The 17,039-nt window shown below is 45.3% G+C and overlaps 1 protein-coding gene across 1 annotated transcript in view; it reads left to right on the top strand.

The window, feature by feature from the left end:
• Positions 1–11,361: 11,361 nt before the first annotated feature.
• Positions 11,362–17,039, top strand: part of LMTK3 (lemur tyrosine kinase 3) — a 33,574-nt gene continuing 27,896 nt past the window's right edge. Inside the window, exons 1-3 of the mRNA XM_063136519.1 lie at positions 11,362–11,524; positions 15,728–15,861; positions 16,312–16,462. Coding sequence (XP_062992589.1) covers positions 11,437–11,524; positions 15,728–15,861; positions 16,312–16,462 — 373 coding nt within the window. The 5' untranslated portion in view covers positions 11,362–11,436. The remainder of the gene's footprint in view (positions 11,525–15,727; positions 15,862–16,311; positions 16,463–17,039) is intronic.

The raw sequence follows: 17,039 nt of genomic DNA, 5'->3' as shown, positions 1-17,039 counted from the left end.
ACATCTCCTACCTTCTACCAGGGTCGACGACAATTCTCAAAAAGAAGGGAGCGGCCTAGGGAGGCTGCTTATATAGCGCCATGAGTGGTTCCGCCTTCCGCCTCCGCTAGCCAATAGCAATGCGACAATTTTCTGTCTGACCTATTGGAGGATAGTGGTTTCAGGGAGCGAGAGCCAATTAGTGTTGGCTCCTAGAATGGTAGAGAAGAAATGGCTAGACTAGACGTTGGGCGGGGTGGGAGCATGTGGCGCGGCCGCGTCTATATGGAGGCGGAAGCCGCCAATGGGAGGGAGCGGGTGGAGGAGAGAAGGTGACTCTTTAGATTTGTGGCTGTGGGATTCTGAGAGAATTAAGGGTTGGATCCGCATTTAGTTACACTTACAGTAGACCCATTGGAATCAATAGGGCGTATGTTAATCGTGATGAACTAAAGTCCCCTTGAAATCACGTGGGAGACATTGTGGTGTAGTGGTGAGCATGCTAGACCGAGACTCGGGAGATCCTAGTACTCGCTTGGGCACGAAGATGACTTTTGGACCAGTGACTGACCCTTAGCCCGAAGTACCTCACAGAGTTGTTGTGAGGATAAAATAGGAAGGAGGAGGACCATGTAAGCCTCCTTGGGTTCCTCGCAAGAGGAGGGGGGAAGTGGGATATAAATATAATAGATAAATAAAGTGCGACTAAATCTGAAAACATGAGATTCTCCTTTTCTTGCAACCATCTGTAAAATTATCCTTGCCTGATGTTTGGAGATGGCAGTGACAAAGAGAGACATCACTACTACATTCATTGATTGATTGCATTTATATCCCACTATTTTCCTTCCAAGGAACCCAAGGCAGTGTATATAATCCTCATCTCCATTTCTATTTTCACAACAACTACCCTGTGAGGTAGGTTGGGCTGAGAGTCCGTGACTGACACAAACTCATCCAGTGGGTTTCCATGGCCTTGTGGGTACTAGAATCCAGATCTCCTGACTCCCAGTCCAACACTCTAGGCACTACACCACACTGGCTTCCTACATTGCAGGGTCAACTGTTTTTCCACCGTTCCTTGAAATCTTTCTTTACCCTTCCAGTGGCACAGTTACGACTCCAATTGTGCAGTTTGGGTTCAAAGTATGAAACTTGGCACACTTTTTCATTGACCCATTTTTTATATACATTCCAGTAAGCAAAGACCCTCAGAGGGTGGGAGACTAAGATATTCTATCTTTTAGTCCACCAGCTAGGTCATCAGTTATTACCATATGTGATGATTAATACTGAATTAGATTTTAAAGAAAGTCTGCACTAAAATCTGGGAAAGAAGTGGTGTGGCACTATTTATATAAAACTTACCTAGGGCTACCCCTACCTTGCAGTGAGATGAATAAAGCAACCTAGTTAAGGGGGTAGCATAAGAACAATTCCAAAATCCATGTTAGTGTAATACTTCTATTAGGCCAACCAAAAGGTCACAAAAAAAGGTCAAGCTTTCAAGCTTTCCAGATCTCTTCATCCAGCAAGATGTTACATAAAGCAGAGAACGGCGTGGGTGGGGGAGAAGGAAGAGAAAAATCCTGACTTGATATTGGTCATGGTGTCTGCATGATCAGTCTAGGAGATGGAATGGGAGAGGAAAGTTCTGCAGACATTCAAATAAGGCTCCAGCATGTGATGTGATGGTTTCAGGTTTCAACTGGAACTAACCCCAGAATGGTTGGTCGCATGAAGGTTTGATCCCTTATTTCTGAAAATATTAAATCTGTTAATCAGAAATGTCTCCCATCTTGGGTGAAGTATACAGGCTTCTTTATTATTGGGAAACAGATAAATTTTTGTGAACCGCCCAGAGAGCTTCGGCTATTGGGCGGTATAAAAATGTAATAAATAAAATAAATAAAAAATAAATAAATAGGCAGTTTTTATATTAACAAAGGTGGAGATGATTAAGATACCGTAAAAAAAGTCAGTAGAAGCCAAGTTGGGTAGCTTTAATGAGTAGTTGGAAGGAATGAACTAGTGAATATAGTTCTAGCTTCAGTTAGTATAAAATCCTCTTCCATAAGTATAGGGTCCTGCTGTTAAACCAGGAATAGGTGTGTGTGGGTCCAAATCAGGAAATGTTTAGGCATTATCAAGGCATGTCCATGGTAAGTGGAGCAGTTAAGGTAGGAATTTTGACCAAATCGTGCACTTTGGGTTAAAAGTGCATGATTTGGTCAAAAAATCTTAGCTGAACTGCACTGCTATTAATTGGCAAAGCACCTAAAAGCCATCAACTCCCTCTTCACCATAGAGATAGAAAAAGGATTATGAGTTGCACATGCAACCTCACCATCTTCCTCTGGTCTAAAATGAAACTAGTTTTGTACTCTTAACTTCCAATGGAAAATAGATGTGGTTTTCACTGTAGCGACGACAAGGAATAGAACAAACAATAGAGTCTCTTTTTGGTTCCTTAAAGAATAGAATGACACTTACTCTGCCCTCCTAGTGTATCATGGCCAACAACTGCTTTCAATTTTGCCTGTTGGCTGGGAATTATGAAAGCTGTGGTCCGAAACATTTGGAGGCACCAGGTTGGGGAAGGCTGCCCTAGAGTTTCTGCCTTTATGCTCTCAAATCATCACCCTAAGGTGGTGGGCTCAGCCATCAGAGGCCTTCTAGATTACTCTTGCTGATGCCTACCAGGATGGCTAATGGTCAAGTAAATATACTAAAAAATAAAACCCTAAAACAAGTTGTTAAAACAATCTACTATATAATCAAGAAGGCAGTAAAATTTGTTCCGACAATTATTCAAAAGCTGGTGTTTTATACTGAAATGTTTCATATTTTAAAATCTGTTTATATATGTATATGTTTTTTTTAAAACTAAGCTATAAAATTAAAAGAAAATTATTTTTAGAATTTTAACATTTTTAAATCTTTAAACATTTATAAAGGATCCGATATAGTCGTTTTAAATGCATGTGTATTTTGCTTGTTTTTGTGGTTTTCAATCTTTGTATATTGTTTGTAAGTGTTTTATCTTATGTGAACTGCCCAGGGAACTTCGGCTATGGGGCGCTATACAAATGCAATAAATAAATGAATAAATAAATAAACTGGATGCACTACTAGTGGTCATTCATTTTGTTTGGAGTGCTGTACCTTGCACATCGCAATGCCTGCATATTGTAAAAATAACCAGCAATGTAAAATCACAGCAGTGGAATCCATCTTAAAAACTCAGCCACAATTTTAAAAGGCCGCAGCAGCCAGTAAAAAACGGTCTTTGGCTGGTGCCAGAAAAAATAAGAGTAGAAGCCAAGCAAGCTGCTGTGAGGAAGACTTTTCAGAGGTGTAGCACCATGCCTGAGAAAGGCCTGTCTCTGGTCACCATGTCATCTCTGGGAAGTGGGTGGGGGCTAAAATGAAGAAGAGCCTCCAAAGGTGATATTAGTGTGCAGGGAAAGTTCAGTTATACTGAATACAGGGAGGCCCGGGTTCAAATCCCCACTTGGCAATGAAGTTCACTGGGTGATCTTGGCGCTGTCACCATTTCTCAGCCTAATCTACCTCACAGGGTTGTTGTGCGGATAAAATGGAGGAGGAAGAATCACGTGCTGCCTTGAGTTCCCATGAGGAAAGGCGGAGTACACACATCAGAACCAATAAATAAAACTCACAAGATGCTCATTAAGGTTTCAGCATGTACATCTCTGAGGCTTAGTTTTTGCTGCTCCAGCTGTTCTGGGAAAACTACAGCAGAATTTTGTAGCTTAATTGTTATTGATTTATAATGATTAAGCTACAAAAACTCTGCTGTAGTTCCCCCAGCAACCTCCTCTTTGAACATATGGCCGGTCATGAAATGGGAAGAATACCAAGCCAAGGGGAGAAGACCACCTGGCCATCCATCACTCACACAAGGCGCAGTTGCAGGGAGCTCATTTCCCCCTCCCTGGCCAAAAGAATACCCAGCTCCAACTGACAGCTGTCCTGGGACCACAGTAGCAAGGGGGAAGGAACCCTCTGGCCCTGCCCATTGCCTGAGGAACAAGAGCCACCAATGGCTATTCAGCCAAGAAACCAGCAAAGGACGATCAACCTGGACCAAAGTCCATTTAAATGCCCGCTTATAGCTCACCAGCTTGTTCTGGTCTCCCTTCTCTTCCTCCCCCCCACCCAATTGCGTTTCCTTGTGGGTCTTGCTGTTGTAATTTGTAAACCTGGTCCTAGGACATCTCTCTCTCTCTCTCTCTCTCTCTCTCTCTCTCTCTCTCTCTCTCTCTTTTATTGATGTGGGCAATGGGAGGCAATAATTTTCTCAAAACCAGAATAAAAATGCAGTAAATGATGGCACAAGCCTATGCATATTGAGACAGAAATAGGTCCTCCAACTCTCAGCAGTCCTTCAGCCAGCCATGTGGGCTGGGGCATCCTGGGAGTTGTAGGCTCTGCTCCCCTCCCTGCCCTGCCCAAACATGCATAGGATTGTGTCCTGAATAAATAAATAAGTTTTAGGAAAGCTGGCAATGGCAGAGCTAGGGGAATCCAAAAGTTCCCAATATATGAGCCCTTAAAAGCTCTTTGCTCTATGAAATACATCAAATATTCCTTCTTGAAGTAGCTTCTACACTGGTTACTCGCTGATTGCCAAAAACAAATAAATGAAAAATCGCTAAATGATCTTGTGTGTGTATGTGTGTATAACCATATACAGCTGGTGGCAATCTCAGAAGTGCAGCTGTCTAGCTCCCACCTTGAGCAACTGTCTCAAGCCATAGCGGCCTCCTGCTTGCCTTGTCTTGGTCTGGAAACAGACAATAGTTTTGAAGAGTGTGGAACATAAACACATTTTGAGAGATGCTTTGCTTCCCAGGGTATAAGCATAGATTTCTTGGCTAGTGATGGACTGGATTGAGCTCATCATATATTTAGACTTTGTTAAATCTTAATTTTTAAAAAACAACAACAATCACCTTAATTAAAGAAAGCTCAGTAAGCTGTAATAAAAATCTAACGAGCTAATTAGCACTGTAATGATGCAGTGCATGGCACTGAAAAGAAGTGCTTTATATCATTGCACAAGCTGGAGTGGAGCAGTGCAGGTGTGTGTGTGTGAGAGAGAAATCACTCTCACACACACACACTTATCCAGAGATGCTGGAAGCAGAGTTCAAATTTTAAAAGCAAGGCATCTCTTCATACAATATGGTACTGTTCTCCCGAAACTGATCCAGCAGGGATGCTGAACCTCACATCCATGGGCCAAATCCACCCTGCATGGCGTCCCAATCTCCAGGTAATCTTTCATTAGGGAAATAGAAACCCTCTCCCTGGAAGACATACAGGGTTGTTGGACTCCAAAGTTCCGACTCTGCATCCAAAGAGTCATCCTGGAAACTGGCACCTTGATTTGAAAATATTCTCTCTTTGAAGCACGGTTTTATCCAAGTAAATGTTAAAAGAACCATAAGAAGGAGGAGAGACAAGGGAGCCAAGAACACAGGTCAGCCAGTTACACGCTTTCCCATTATCGTGAGATGTGTTGTATTTCTACTTAAGCTATAGTAATTATTTCTAAATTTTTATTAATACATATAAATTAGCATTTACATTAAATTATGGATCTCCCCCACAAGCCAAAATCTGTGTCCTCTTTTTGGATAATTCATGTTCAATTTACATAGCATTTGCAAGTGCATATTTATATGTAAGGGTGCACATTTAGAAACGATAACTCTTATTTAAATAGCAATGCAAGACATCTCGCCATAGTGCGGAGGCCGAGGAGGTGACCTGTGTGCCTCTAAATCTGCTGTATAGACGGTGCTATCTGTTGATGAGTAACTTCAAGGCCTCCTCCTTCTCCTCCTTCTGGTTCTCTTTCTTTAAACGGAACTTGGACTGGGCAGCCTTTCAAAGAGAGGACTGTGTTGTTCCAGCTCTCCAAAATGGAGGACTGTCCTCTATAACATAGGACTCCTGTCCATCCTAAGAGGCATCCTCCAAAGGCATATCAGGGTCAGCAATTTCCTATGGACCAGTTCCACAAAACTGGGGTTATCCTTGGTAAATAGGTTAGTTAAATAGGGTTACATGTAGTAAGGGCTACACATGCTGGCTGGGGAAAGCTAGTTGTAGGACTTTTTTGTCTAAATGTGATTACCCCTGAAGTGATAATAGCTAAAAACTCATTTCTTGTTATCACTAGTGGGCTTCTAAACTGGAGGGCCAAGCTAGACATGAAGCCAGTCTCATAATTAGCAATTGTATGGATGTCTTTTTAAATGTAAATTTCAGGACCTTGACGAGGCATACAGGAGATTTATCCCTATGCCTTCAATCCAATCCAGTTCAGGACGCCACACCCTGTATCATGTTTGCCATTTGCTTTGGAAAGAATGTAGTTCTGTTGGGATTACAGTGGGAGACGCCATGGCTGCTATTTACTTTCCTTTTGCGAATGTCATGTTTGGCCCTGAATAACACTGAGAATGCGGCACATCATTATTCCAACATTAATTATTGCAGATGCAACACAACATATGGAACACAGGAAACAAGTAACATAAGGCACTGGAAAGGTTCACATTTATGTTTTTCAATGAAAACACGTTGATTTAGCTAGTCTCTCATTCCTATTGCCTTTTGGAACACTATAACAACAAAACAAACTTGGAAAAACGTGTATTAAGAGAGAGAGACATTTGGATGCCACTAAATATAGCCAGCGATAGCAATAATTGGATCCAGATCCAGAATATGAGCCACTTACAAATTGCTTCTAAAACCAAGAAATGTGTCACCAACAGCTTTGCATAAAATTTGCATGCTCCATATTAAACCAATACAGGCTTTTGTATCTGAATAGGTATTCTAGTAGTGGATTATTTGTCTATGTTTTTTCCCCTTAAAAAAGAAAGAAAAAGACATGGATATGAAAGCCCTGACAGAATTCCAGATCTGAAAATAAGCTGTTGTTTCTCAGTGAAGAAAACACACTCTACACATGCTCAGAGGCGTTCTTATCTATTAGCTGAAATGTTCCAGGGCTGATATCTGCCATCAAATTAAGCTCTGGAGGACCTATTATCTAGATCTCGGATCAAAATAAAAAAGCCACTTTTAAAACTAAGTCTCATACCTGACCTCACGCAATACCAAGAGCCTCTGTTCACTTCCACCATCCCATCCCTGATTTTCTCCATGGTAAGAAACACCAGAATCTGCCCAGATCTCTGTTGTAACAGATAGCCGGTTGGATTTAGGAATGGTGTTCAGAGATTAGGATCCAGCTCACCCCATTTTTGTCAGTGAGTGGCTGAATTTGCTTGAGAAATGAATTGTGGTGTGTGTGTGTGAAAGAGAGAGAGAGAGAGAGAGAGAGAGACACACACACACACACACACACACACACACACACACACACACACACACACACACACACCCTCTCCTATCTCCGGCATCGAGTTCTACGATGCAGATCTTGCTCCTGGCTCAGGGTGGCTGAAGACCTGTAAATCAGCCCTTTTCATTAGACACTTTCATTTGGTGAGCAATAAAGTGCCGAGGCAAAGAAAATGCTGGAGAAATGAAGCTGCTAATTTACTGCGGATCTTTTAAAGCAGGGAAAATAATAAAGTTAGCTTGCACAAGCATTTGTTTGTGACTCAAAAACCTTTATCCTTCAATCTCTACTTTCTTCAACTTTCTTCCCTGACATCCAGGTCTCCAAGCCCCTACTTGATATCAGGACTAGAAAGAGCCCAGGAGTTCTGGGTCCCCAGCATCTTGGCCACTAGCTAGCTCCCTTTCTGTAATGTGACTTCATGGCTAAGTGGGGATTTGAACCCAGATCTTTCTGGTCCAAGTCCAAAGATCATTCCACTAGGGTGACCATATGAAAAGGAGGACAGGGCCCCTGTGTCTTTAAAGTTGTATAGAAAAGGGAATTTCAGCAAGTGTCATTTGAATGCATGTAGCACCTGGTGAAATTTTGTCTTCATCATAACAGTTAAAGCTGCAGGAGTCCTGCCCTCTTGACCAGATACAAAAGAGAGGAGGGCACCTGCAGCTTTAACTGTTGTGATGAAGAGGGAATTTCACCAGGTGCTGCATGCATACAAATGACACCTGCTGAAAATCCCTTTTCTCTACAACTGTTAAAGATACAGGAGCCCTGTCCTCCTTTTCATATGGTCACCCTAATTCCACCCATGACAGGGCAGCAGTCCAGAGTTTGCCGCTAAGGCCTCGTTATGTGCAAATGTGCATTAGTGCTCAGATTCCCATCTGAAAGAAAAGAAACTATTTCAAATGTTTGCAATAGGCATCTAGTGTGCTCTTAAACTGTGATGGCTTTCCCCAAGGAACTCTGGGTACTGTAGTTCAATAAGGTGGCAAGAGATTCCAAAGAGCAAATTCTTGACATTATCAGAGAATTTAATGTTCAGGGTCCATGGAGGGATGCCAAGACAGTTAATCTAGTTTCAAACTAGTTTGAAGTATGACATGTAATTGCGGCCTCAGTGGGTTTTCATGTGCTCTGTCGCACTATTTCACTGAAAACGGCAAATGTCGATAAATCACTTGGCCTGTTTTCATGATGGAATGTTTCTTCAGTTATCGCTCACAGTGTCGCCCAAACAAGCTGAGCAGGTCTGCATGATCGTGGAGGGGAAATAAGCCATAATGGCTTATTTCCCCTCCCCGCACATGCCAGTTATGAGCTGCCTAATCAGCATAATTTCCCTTGCTGGGCGCAGGTTGTCTTGAAGTCCAGACCTGGCAAGGATGGCTGGCTGGAGTGGTTTATAAACCCTCGCCGTGTTTGGACATCACAACAACCCACACCTGGTGAGAATAATTATGGTAACTGGGTGGCTCACGACTGGCATGCGCAGAGAGGGAAAACAAGCCACCGTGGCTTATTACACACACACATACACGCACAGAGATTGTGTGAACTGTCTCACTGTCTCATGTACACCAGAAAGTGTATCACAATGAAGGGGCATTCAGACAACCCACAAGTTTACCCTCAATGAACGCGTGAGACAGGCCCCATTCCACCAGGGAATGTGAAGAGCAGCACTGTCGATTGACACCTATGTATCAGCCAGCCGTACCCCTGGAACCAAGACGCCCACTGATCTGTCAGGGTTCCTGCTGTCACGGAAGAGCCCTGTGTACGACCTCTGCTCTCTGTGGTCCTTTCACAGTATTGCTAAATGCGTTGCTGCCAAGAGGCGTGGTTATTGGGGGCATCCCCATGGAGATGTGTCTAGTGGGCTCAATCCCCGCCCAGCCTGCATAGATTCATTGTCTGAACACATCTTACTTCTGGTCCAAATCTGACTCTCTTTCTCATTCTTCCTCAATCTGACCCAACCAGATGTCTTGGACTGCAACTTCCAATGGCCATACTAGCTGGGAATTAGGGTGCTACACATCTCGGGGGTCAGGCGGAAAGAGCCAGGTTGTGGAAGCTGGCTCTTTCCGGTATGCATGTGTCTGGGTGACACTGTGAGAGACTCTGTGTGACATAAAATATTCAGTATTGGGCTCATGGAACAAGGCGTTTTCAGTGGTTGTTCCTGAACTGTAGAATACCTTCTATCCACTCTGAGGTCATGTTTGCACACTCCCTCTCTTCCTTCCAGTCAAGACTATGGTGACCATATAGAAAGAACGACAGGACTCCAGTATCTTTAACAGTTGTATAGAAGAGGGAATTTCAGTAGGTGTCATTTGTATGCATGCAGCTCCTGGTGAAATTCCCTCTTCATCACAACAGTTAATTTGCTGTAGCTATACTAGAGTGACCAAATACAGAAGAGGGCAGGGCTCCTGCAGCTTTAACTGTTGTGATGAAGAGCGAATTTCGCCAGGTGCTGCCTGCATACAAATGTCACCTGCTGAAATTCCCTTTCTATACCACTGTTAAAGATACAGGAGTCCAGTCCTCCTTTTATTTTGGCCACCCTAGTCAAGACCAGTTTCTTTCACTTTACCTTTTCTGATTGATTTTGGAGCTTTGACAAAGTTCCATGTTTTATCAGCTACTTCCCTTTTTTTCCTTTTCTTTCCCAATTACTGATTGCTGATTAAGGTTTTAAATTCATTGTTGTTTTAACTGATATTATATTTAATTGTTTTATCATTATTGTCAACTGTATTCGTTAAAAAGTGATATGGTAATCATGTAAATAAAATATGTAAATAGATTAAATCACACTTTGCATCTATTTCTGTCGGCATGAAATAGTGTGTGTATGTGTGTGTGTGAGAGAGAGACACTGTTTATGTCATTTGACACCTGGGTGCTTCCAAAACAAGATTTTATTGCACTATTATCCTGCCTCTTTCACAGAATTCTATAACGGGTCTAGACATCATTGTTTTCTATTTGAAAGCCTCCCATGTTTTCCCACTTCCTCTTCTGCCTTTTTTCTTACCAGGGGGAAAAAATCAGGGGGGAAAGGGTTAATAGCTGCACAACGCCTTTTGATGGATAGCACTAGGAGCTGCCTGTCTGGAAGTACCCCGAATCTGAGTGTGTAGCACTACTCCTCTGCAAAATACCCAATCCCCTTTCTGCAGCTCTGCCCTCTGTCCTAAAGCCCTGTTTTAATTCATCCATCCATCCTTTCCTGGTCCTCACCTTCTCGCTTCTGCGCTCCCTACTGCTGCTGTTATTGCTGCTGCTACCCAGGAGCAGGTCTCCATGGTGACAACATCCCCCCTCCATCTATTCATGCATCCTCCTCCCTTTAGCCTAAGTGACATGCCCATTGTCCAATCAACAGCCTGGGTTGGATGGGAGGGCTCTTATCTCCATCAATTTCTCTGCTACCCAGAGAGCAAGGATCTGGTGGGGGCAAAAAACACCCAACCTCCTTTCCCCCCTCATTTCTCTCTTCCCCCTTTTTTTTCTCTCCTTCCTTCCTTCCTTTTTCAATTGGGTTTTTAGGTTCTCTCCTTACCTCTTTCCCACCCCTCTCCCTTTCCCCCACACATCTGCTTCCTCCCATTCCCTCCCCCATGTGAGATCACCTATTGTTACAATCTTGCCCCCCCCTCATCTCCAGTCCGCCTCAGCCACCTTTGATATCCTTTGCCCCCCTCCCCTTGTTTATTTTATGTTTCACCTCCTCGCATTCCTCGGGCAATGAGAGAAGATGTCTAGGGATGAGATCCAGGTAGCAGCTAGCCAAACGGTGGCACATCGTCTTAAGGATGCGGGCGACGCGATCCGTTGGGTACCATTGTTCCTGGCGTCTTCTGCTCTGTTCCATCATTTCTGATGACTGATGCCCACCGTGCCTCTCCTTTTCCTTGCTTTGCTGGGTGGCTGATTTCTGCCCACCCCCACCCCCACCGCACCTGCGTCTTGAGACCTCTCCCCGCCTCCCTCCCCTCCTTCCTGATCTATGATTCCTGACTCCCCCTAAGATGCTGAGACAAGGCCCCTTCCTCCTCCTGGCTGCGTCCATGTCGTATTTCAACCCTGAGAAAGCGTTGGCAGCGCCTTCGGAAAATGGTGAGTCTTGGCAGGGTCGCGAGGGCTCCCGTCCATCCGTGGCAGTAGCCAGCCCATCTCTCTGGTGTCTCTCATTTGTCTCCCGCTCCACCATCTGTGACCACCTGTTTGTGTGATGGGTTACCTGCCCAAACCTGGTAACATCACCACCACCACCACCCCTTTGTGTGCAAAAGTGGGTAACGGACAGGGGTGGGGTGGGGGTTCTCCCCAGATGAGAGATTGGTGGTGGTGTCTGGGTTATCAATTCCATTTTGGAGGGGAGGCGAGGATTCCTGCACAGAGGAAATTAATCATTGCTGGGCTTCGTCAGATGCATAAGCCAGAAGAGGCATTTGCTGGTGGCGGTTTCTACCAATACCCCAGACCTTCTCCTTGATGGTGGGAATGGAGGAAACCTGAAGTATCCCGGGGGTGGGTGGTGGGTGGGAACAAGAATAGAAGTTATTGCATTGGGGTGGGGGCAGAGATGTTTTTATACATAGTGATGGGGCAGTCATGATTGGAGCATGATCATAACGGAGATCTGGGTTTAATATTTGGCTGGGAAGAAAACAAGGAGCATGAGTGTGTGAGGTGGGCGTGAGGTCTATGCTTGGGAGGTCCGTGGCTTCCAGAATATTTCACATGAAGCCGTCTTCGGTCTGACAGCCATCTGGGAAGAGTGGCGTGACTCGATTTGGATGAGCTCTTGGCATAGGCACCTGGGAGCTGTGGGGTTCATGGAGGGGTGTGAGTGACATGGGGTGCTGGAAGAACCAATGTGCTTGGGATGGAGAAGATGGTGGAGGACTTCATGACAGCAAGGAGAGAAGGATGAATGGATGATGGTTGAGAAAACAGGCTGAAAGAGAGAGGAAGGTGTGTATGTGGGCGGAATGGATGATTAGGTGTAGGGGTGGATGGGTGGCTATGTGTTGTTGGGAACATATAAGCGACAGGACCCCATCCACTGGACGTGGTATTGGAGGTGGCTGTGAAATGGGTTCATCCCACAACTCCACCGTGAATGTCCTGAGCAACTTTGGGCGAGTCAGCATTTCTCAGGCTCAGCTCTTCATCTGTAAAATGGGGACAACTAAGAACCTTGCCATAGAGTGTGTTTGTGTGTGTATATATGCATGAGGTAGGACTAGGGAACATCGCTTATGGGTTCCCAGAAGCAACTGGCTGGCGACTCTGCAAAAAAGGGTGTTATTGGACTTTTAGATGGACTTTTGATCTGATCCAGTAAGGCTCTTATTTTCTATGATAAACAAATGCTTGTTTCCCTTGGTGAATTCTGAAGCATTGTTGGATTAGAAGGACTGTCAGGCCATGAGGTCTGTCTTCCCCTCCCCTGGATTAGACAAATTCAAGCCTATTCTTGACAAGGTAGCTAATGAGTCTTGTTTCATTACTAGAGATTAGAGGACTTTATAATCCCAGCTGTTCTCGCAACTGGAACATCTTCCACTAATTTAAAATCAAAGCCATCTTTCCCTCACGCTTCTTGCCAGTTCAGCTTGCTCTATCTCATGTACAATCTTTCTAATTTCTCTTTCCCTTCCATCTTTCTTTCTATACATGCTGTGACATCATAATGCAGCCTGCACGTGCTAGGTGTTTCTTGCACTGCCACTGGCTTGCCTACTCTGATGTCACAGAGACGGTAGGGAATCCTGGGCTGAGTGCTAAAGGGACTCGGCAGACCATAGAACTTTTGGTTCCTGGTACCTTCTTTTCCATAGGGAAAAAAGGTTCCCCCCCCAAAAAAAAGATTACTCTGGTCTGGCTAATCATAATTGGGTAATGGGCTTGCTTCTGCTTCACCAGCAAAAAGGGGCCTCCCTTACACAAGCTACAAGAGGCCTGTTTTTAGATTCTTCCTAGAAAATCCAGGTGGATTTCCTCTGTGTAATGGAGATCTCCACTGTAATAATCCCCAAAGTATTCCTAGAGAATGGAAGTAGCGTTGGGTCTGCCCTCTAGAAAAGTAGCTGTGTGCACAGTTTGAGGACAAAGGGAATATCACACTCAGGTGGCCACTTACACAATGCCCCTAAAGAGGAAGCATATCACTAAAAAAGAGGACACAGATTTACATAAAATGTCCACTGTGCTAAAGTATAGGTGAAGATGCCAATTCAGAAATAAGGGCTATAATTTAGAAAGAAATACACCTCACCTGGTGGGGAAGACTGTCCAGGGCTCTGTCTTCATGGCGCCAGGTTGACGCCACCTCCTTCTCAAACCCCGCACTTAACCTCTCCCAGGGTGGTGTTGGGTAATCCCGATGCCGAGGAGGGAGCACAGGATTTCTGGGCAGCCATCTGGGTACTGGAGCTGACCCCACCCTCTTCCTGGTGGAAGGTGACCAATTGCCAGTCGCCTTCCACCAGGCACTGCCCCCAGGTTGATCTTGGATTGGCCCCAGAGCAATGTCAGGTGGTGGAAGTCCCCGGCTTTTTCAAACCGCAGCATCGCAAGGAAGCCCTGTGTTGGCTGCGGTGCTGTGCCTGTGTCATTTAACTGATGCAGTGTAGATCCACAGCCACCGTGGGGCTTTCCCTGCTTATACACCCCCCCCCCCCCCAGGTGAGCTGGGTGCCTGATCCATCTGCTGTTCAGGTGCTAACAGTTGATAGGCTGCTTGCAGGCCCACCTTCTCTCTCATCTTCAAATCGATGACCTCTGTAAAATAGGACACATGGTCACCCTGTAACTGCAGATGTAAAGTAGTTTAACAGTCATTTCCCCTTCCTACAGAAACTTGGGGATTGTAGTTTTTGGGAGGGTGGGGCTAGAATGCCCACAGGAAACTACAATTCCCAGGATCCTTCTGCTGGGGAATGGGGGGAGTCATGACAGTTAAAGAGTTATAAAACATATGTCTTCTGAAAAACTCATTTACAGATGTCCAAGGCAAAGCTCTGCGTTTCAGGCACTTAACAGATGGACTGGGTGAGAGGCCAGGACAAGGGTGTATGAATGGAGCCTTATATGGGACCAAAAAAAAAGGGTTAATAGAAAGTGTCCATTGGTGCAAGCCTGTCATGAGTGGAGCAAACACCGGGGCAAGTGAGCCTTAGAAGGCCTACCAGGGCTAACAGTGTTATCCATTTAAACATATATCCATTTTTTAAAAAATTGCTTGGCTCTCTCACAAGAACCACAGGGTGTAGCTGCTGCTGCTGCTGCAGCCTCCATTTTTAATACCCCAGAATGCCTCTGGTTGCATGTTAGGGCCCAGTGGAATTCTGGGATAATAAAGATGGTTGTGGCTGCTGCCCGCTGCCTGGCCGGGTGAGCTTATGGTGAGAGGGCAGGCTTGTGGGCAGCAGTGAAATACCTAAAAGGTGGTCACACAGAGGAGGGCCAGGATCTCTTCTCGATCATCCCAGAGTGGAGGATACGGAATAATGGGCTCAAGTTACAGGAAGCCAGATTCCGGCTGGACATCAGGAAAAACTTCCTGTTAGAGCAGTACGACAATGAAACCAGTTACCTAGGGAGGTCGTGGGCTCTCCCACACTAGAGGCATTCAAGAGGCAGCTGGACAGCCATCTTGTCAGGTATGCCTTAAGGCAGATTCCTGCATTGAGCAGGGGGTTGGACTGGATGGCCTTATAGTCCCTCTTCCAACTCTACTGTTCTATGATTCTATGAAAATAGACGGTGATGCTTAACTTTGCACCTGGTGCCAGGCCTGAATTAGTAGATGGAGGGAATGTTTGGAGGGAGAACTGTGTGTGGAGAAGGAGAGAATGGGGGGCATGGGGTGGGAGAGAGATATTGCAGGAGTGAATGTGGGAAAAAGTTTTTGGCTATGGATGGAAGGAGGGATCTTTGTATAGGGATAGAAAAGTATGGAACTACAGATAGAAGATTTGTAGAGGGAGAGATGACTGGTTCATATCCTGAACATACATGTAAGTTTTGGAAATCCAAAGGTCTTGCTTTCATCTTGGGGTTGAAAAACTCGTTCTCCGAGACCCCCCAGACATCTGTCCTGCGTCTCAGCCCTACTGAAGAATTCTGGAAAATGTGAAACCTTGCTTACTACCTTAGGACATTTTCGCCGGTCCAAATAAAGGCATGCCTATTGAGGCTTTTGGATCCCCCCCCCCCCGGGTTTCTTTAATGGACAAACAGAACTAGCTACGATAAGCGCTGTTTTGGGTTCCTTATCCCATCTTCCTTTCTCTCTTGTCTTCCCTCTAGATGGTTTATCCCAGGGCCGCGCACCCCTGGCCCCTCCTTATGCTGTGGTCTTGATCTCCTGCTCAGGACTGCTGGCCTTTATCTTCCTCCTCCTCACCTGTCTGTGCTGCAAGCGTGGCGATGTGGGGTTCAAGGTGAGCCAGGTTGTGGGGGGATGAGGCAGGCAGGACGTGATCTAGCCTTTCCTGGGTGCTAAAAGGAGGTATGGGGTTGCTTCTGTTTATTAAATAATAAAGCTAAACTTAACCGCATCCTGGGTCCGGGACTTGTAGTTGCAAGTTTAATGTTGAGGTAAATCAGCCTTCCTCCACCTGCTGCCCTCCAGATGTCAGGTGATGGGAATTGTAGTCTGACACAACTGGAGAGCACCAGGTGGGGAAGGCTGATTTAAAGGCCTGCCTGTTGTTTCCTGCACTCTGGGGTGACAAGGCCATGAGGTAGTAATGAGGCTGTTATCTCAGACAGCAGATTGGGGCATAATGTCAAAAAACAACAACACCAGAAATGCCCTCAGATTTCGTTTAAGATTCTTCAGGACTTTTCTTTGTTAATTATCCTTACACTCACCTCTGCCCACCTGGCAGGAATTTGAGAACCCTGACGGAGAAGAATATTCTGGAGAGTACACGCCACCTGCAGAGGAGACGTCCTCCTCTCAGTCTATCCCAGATGTCTACATTCTGCCTCTCTCTGAGGTCTCGCTCCCATCCTCCAACCAACAGATGCCCAAAACAGGTAAGAGTCTTGCCTGAGGGTGTAGGTGGGTGGGTGACGAGATGGGGCCAGGAGGCGACTGTCTTCCTCTTCATCGTTAATGTCTTCCACACCGGTCACGCTTCACAGAGGTAGCAAAAGGTTAGAATGACAGAGGTTACGTGTCGTCATTTTCTGTAGTTGTATAGCGGCATCGCTCTAGGGCTTGGCACCTCTGTGGTGCAAACCTTGTATACTTTTCATGGGAAGTTATAGTAGAAAGCCAGTTTCATTTTTGAATGAAGTGCCAGTAAGTCCTCTAGTGGTATGTCACTTCATGATTTTGCTATCTCTGTGCCTGCCCCATCTCTGGCTGACTACATTCATTCTTATTGCAGCTTGCACAATTACGGAGGCGAAATTAGCCCTGGCGGCTTATCCCCCACACATCCTGGATGTGTGTCAATCACATGCCATGGGGATTAGCATAATTACCCTGGCAGCGCAGCTTTTTGTGTCGTGTGACCCCGGACACGGTGGCTTGTTGCCATGGGTAACAAGCCACCCATGGCTTCAATCATCCTAGCCAGGTTCGCACAACACAACAAACCGTGCTGCC

Source organism: Elgaria multicarinata, chromosome 11 (assembly GCF_023053635.1).
Source record: "Elgaria multicarinata webbii isolate HBS135686 ecotype San Diego chromosome 11, rElgMul1.1.pri, whole genome shotgun sequence".
NCBI classification, from domain to species: Eukaryota; Metazoa; Chordata; class Lepidosauria; order Squamata; family Anguidae; genus Elgaria; species Elgaria multicarinata.
This window is presented reverse-complemented; position numbering and strand designations above follow the sequence as displayed.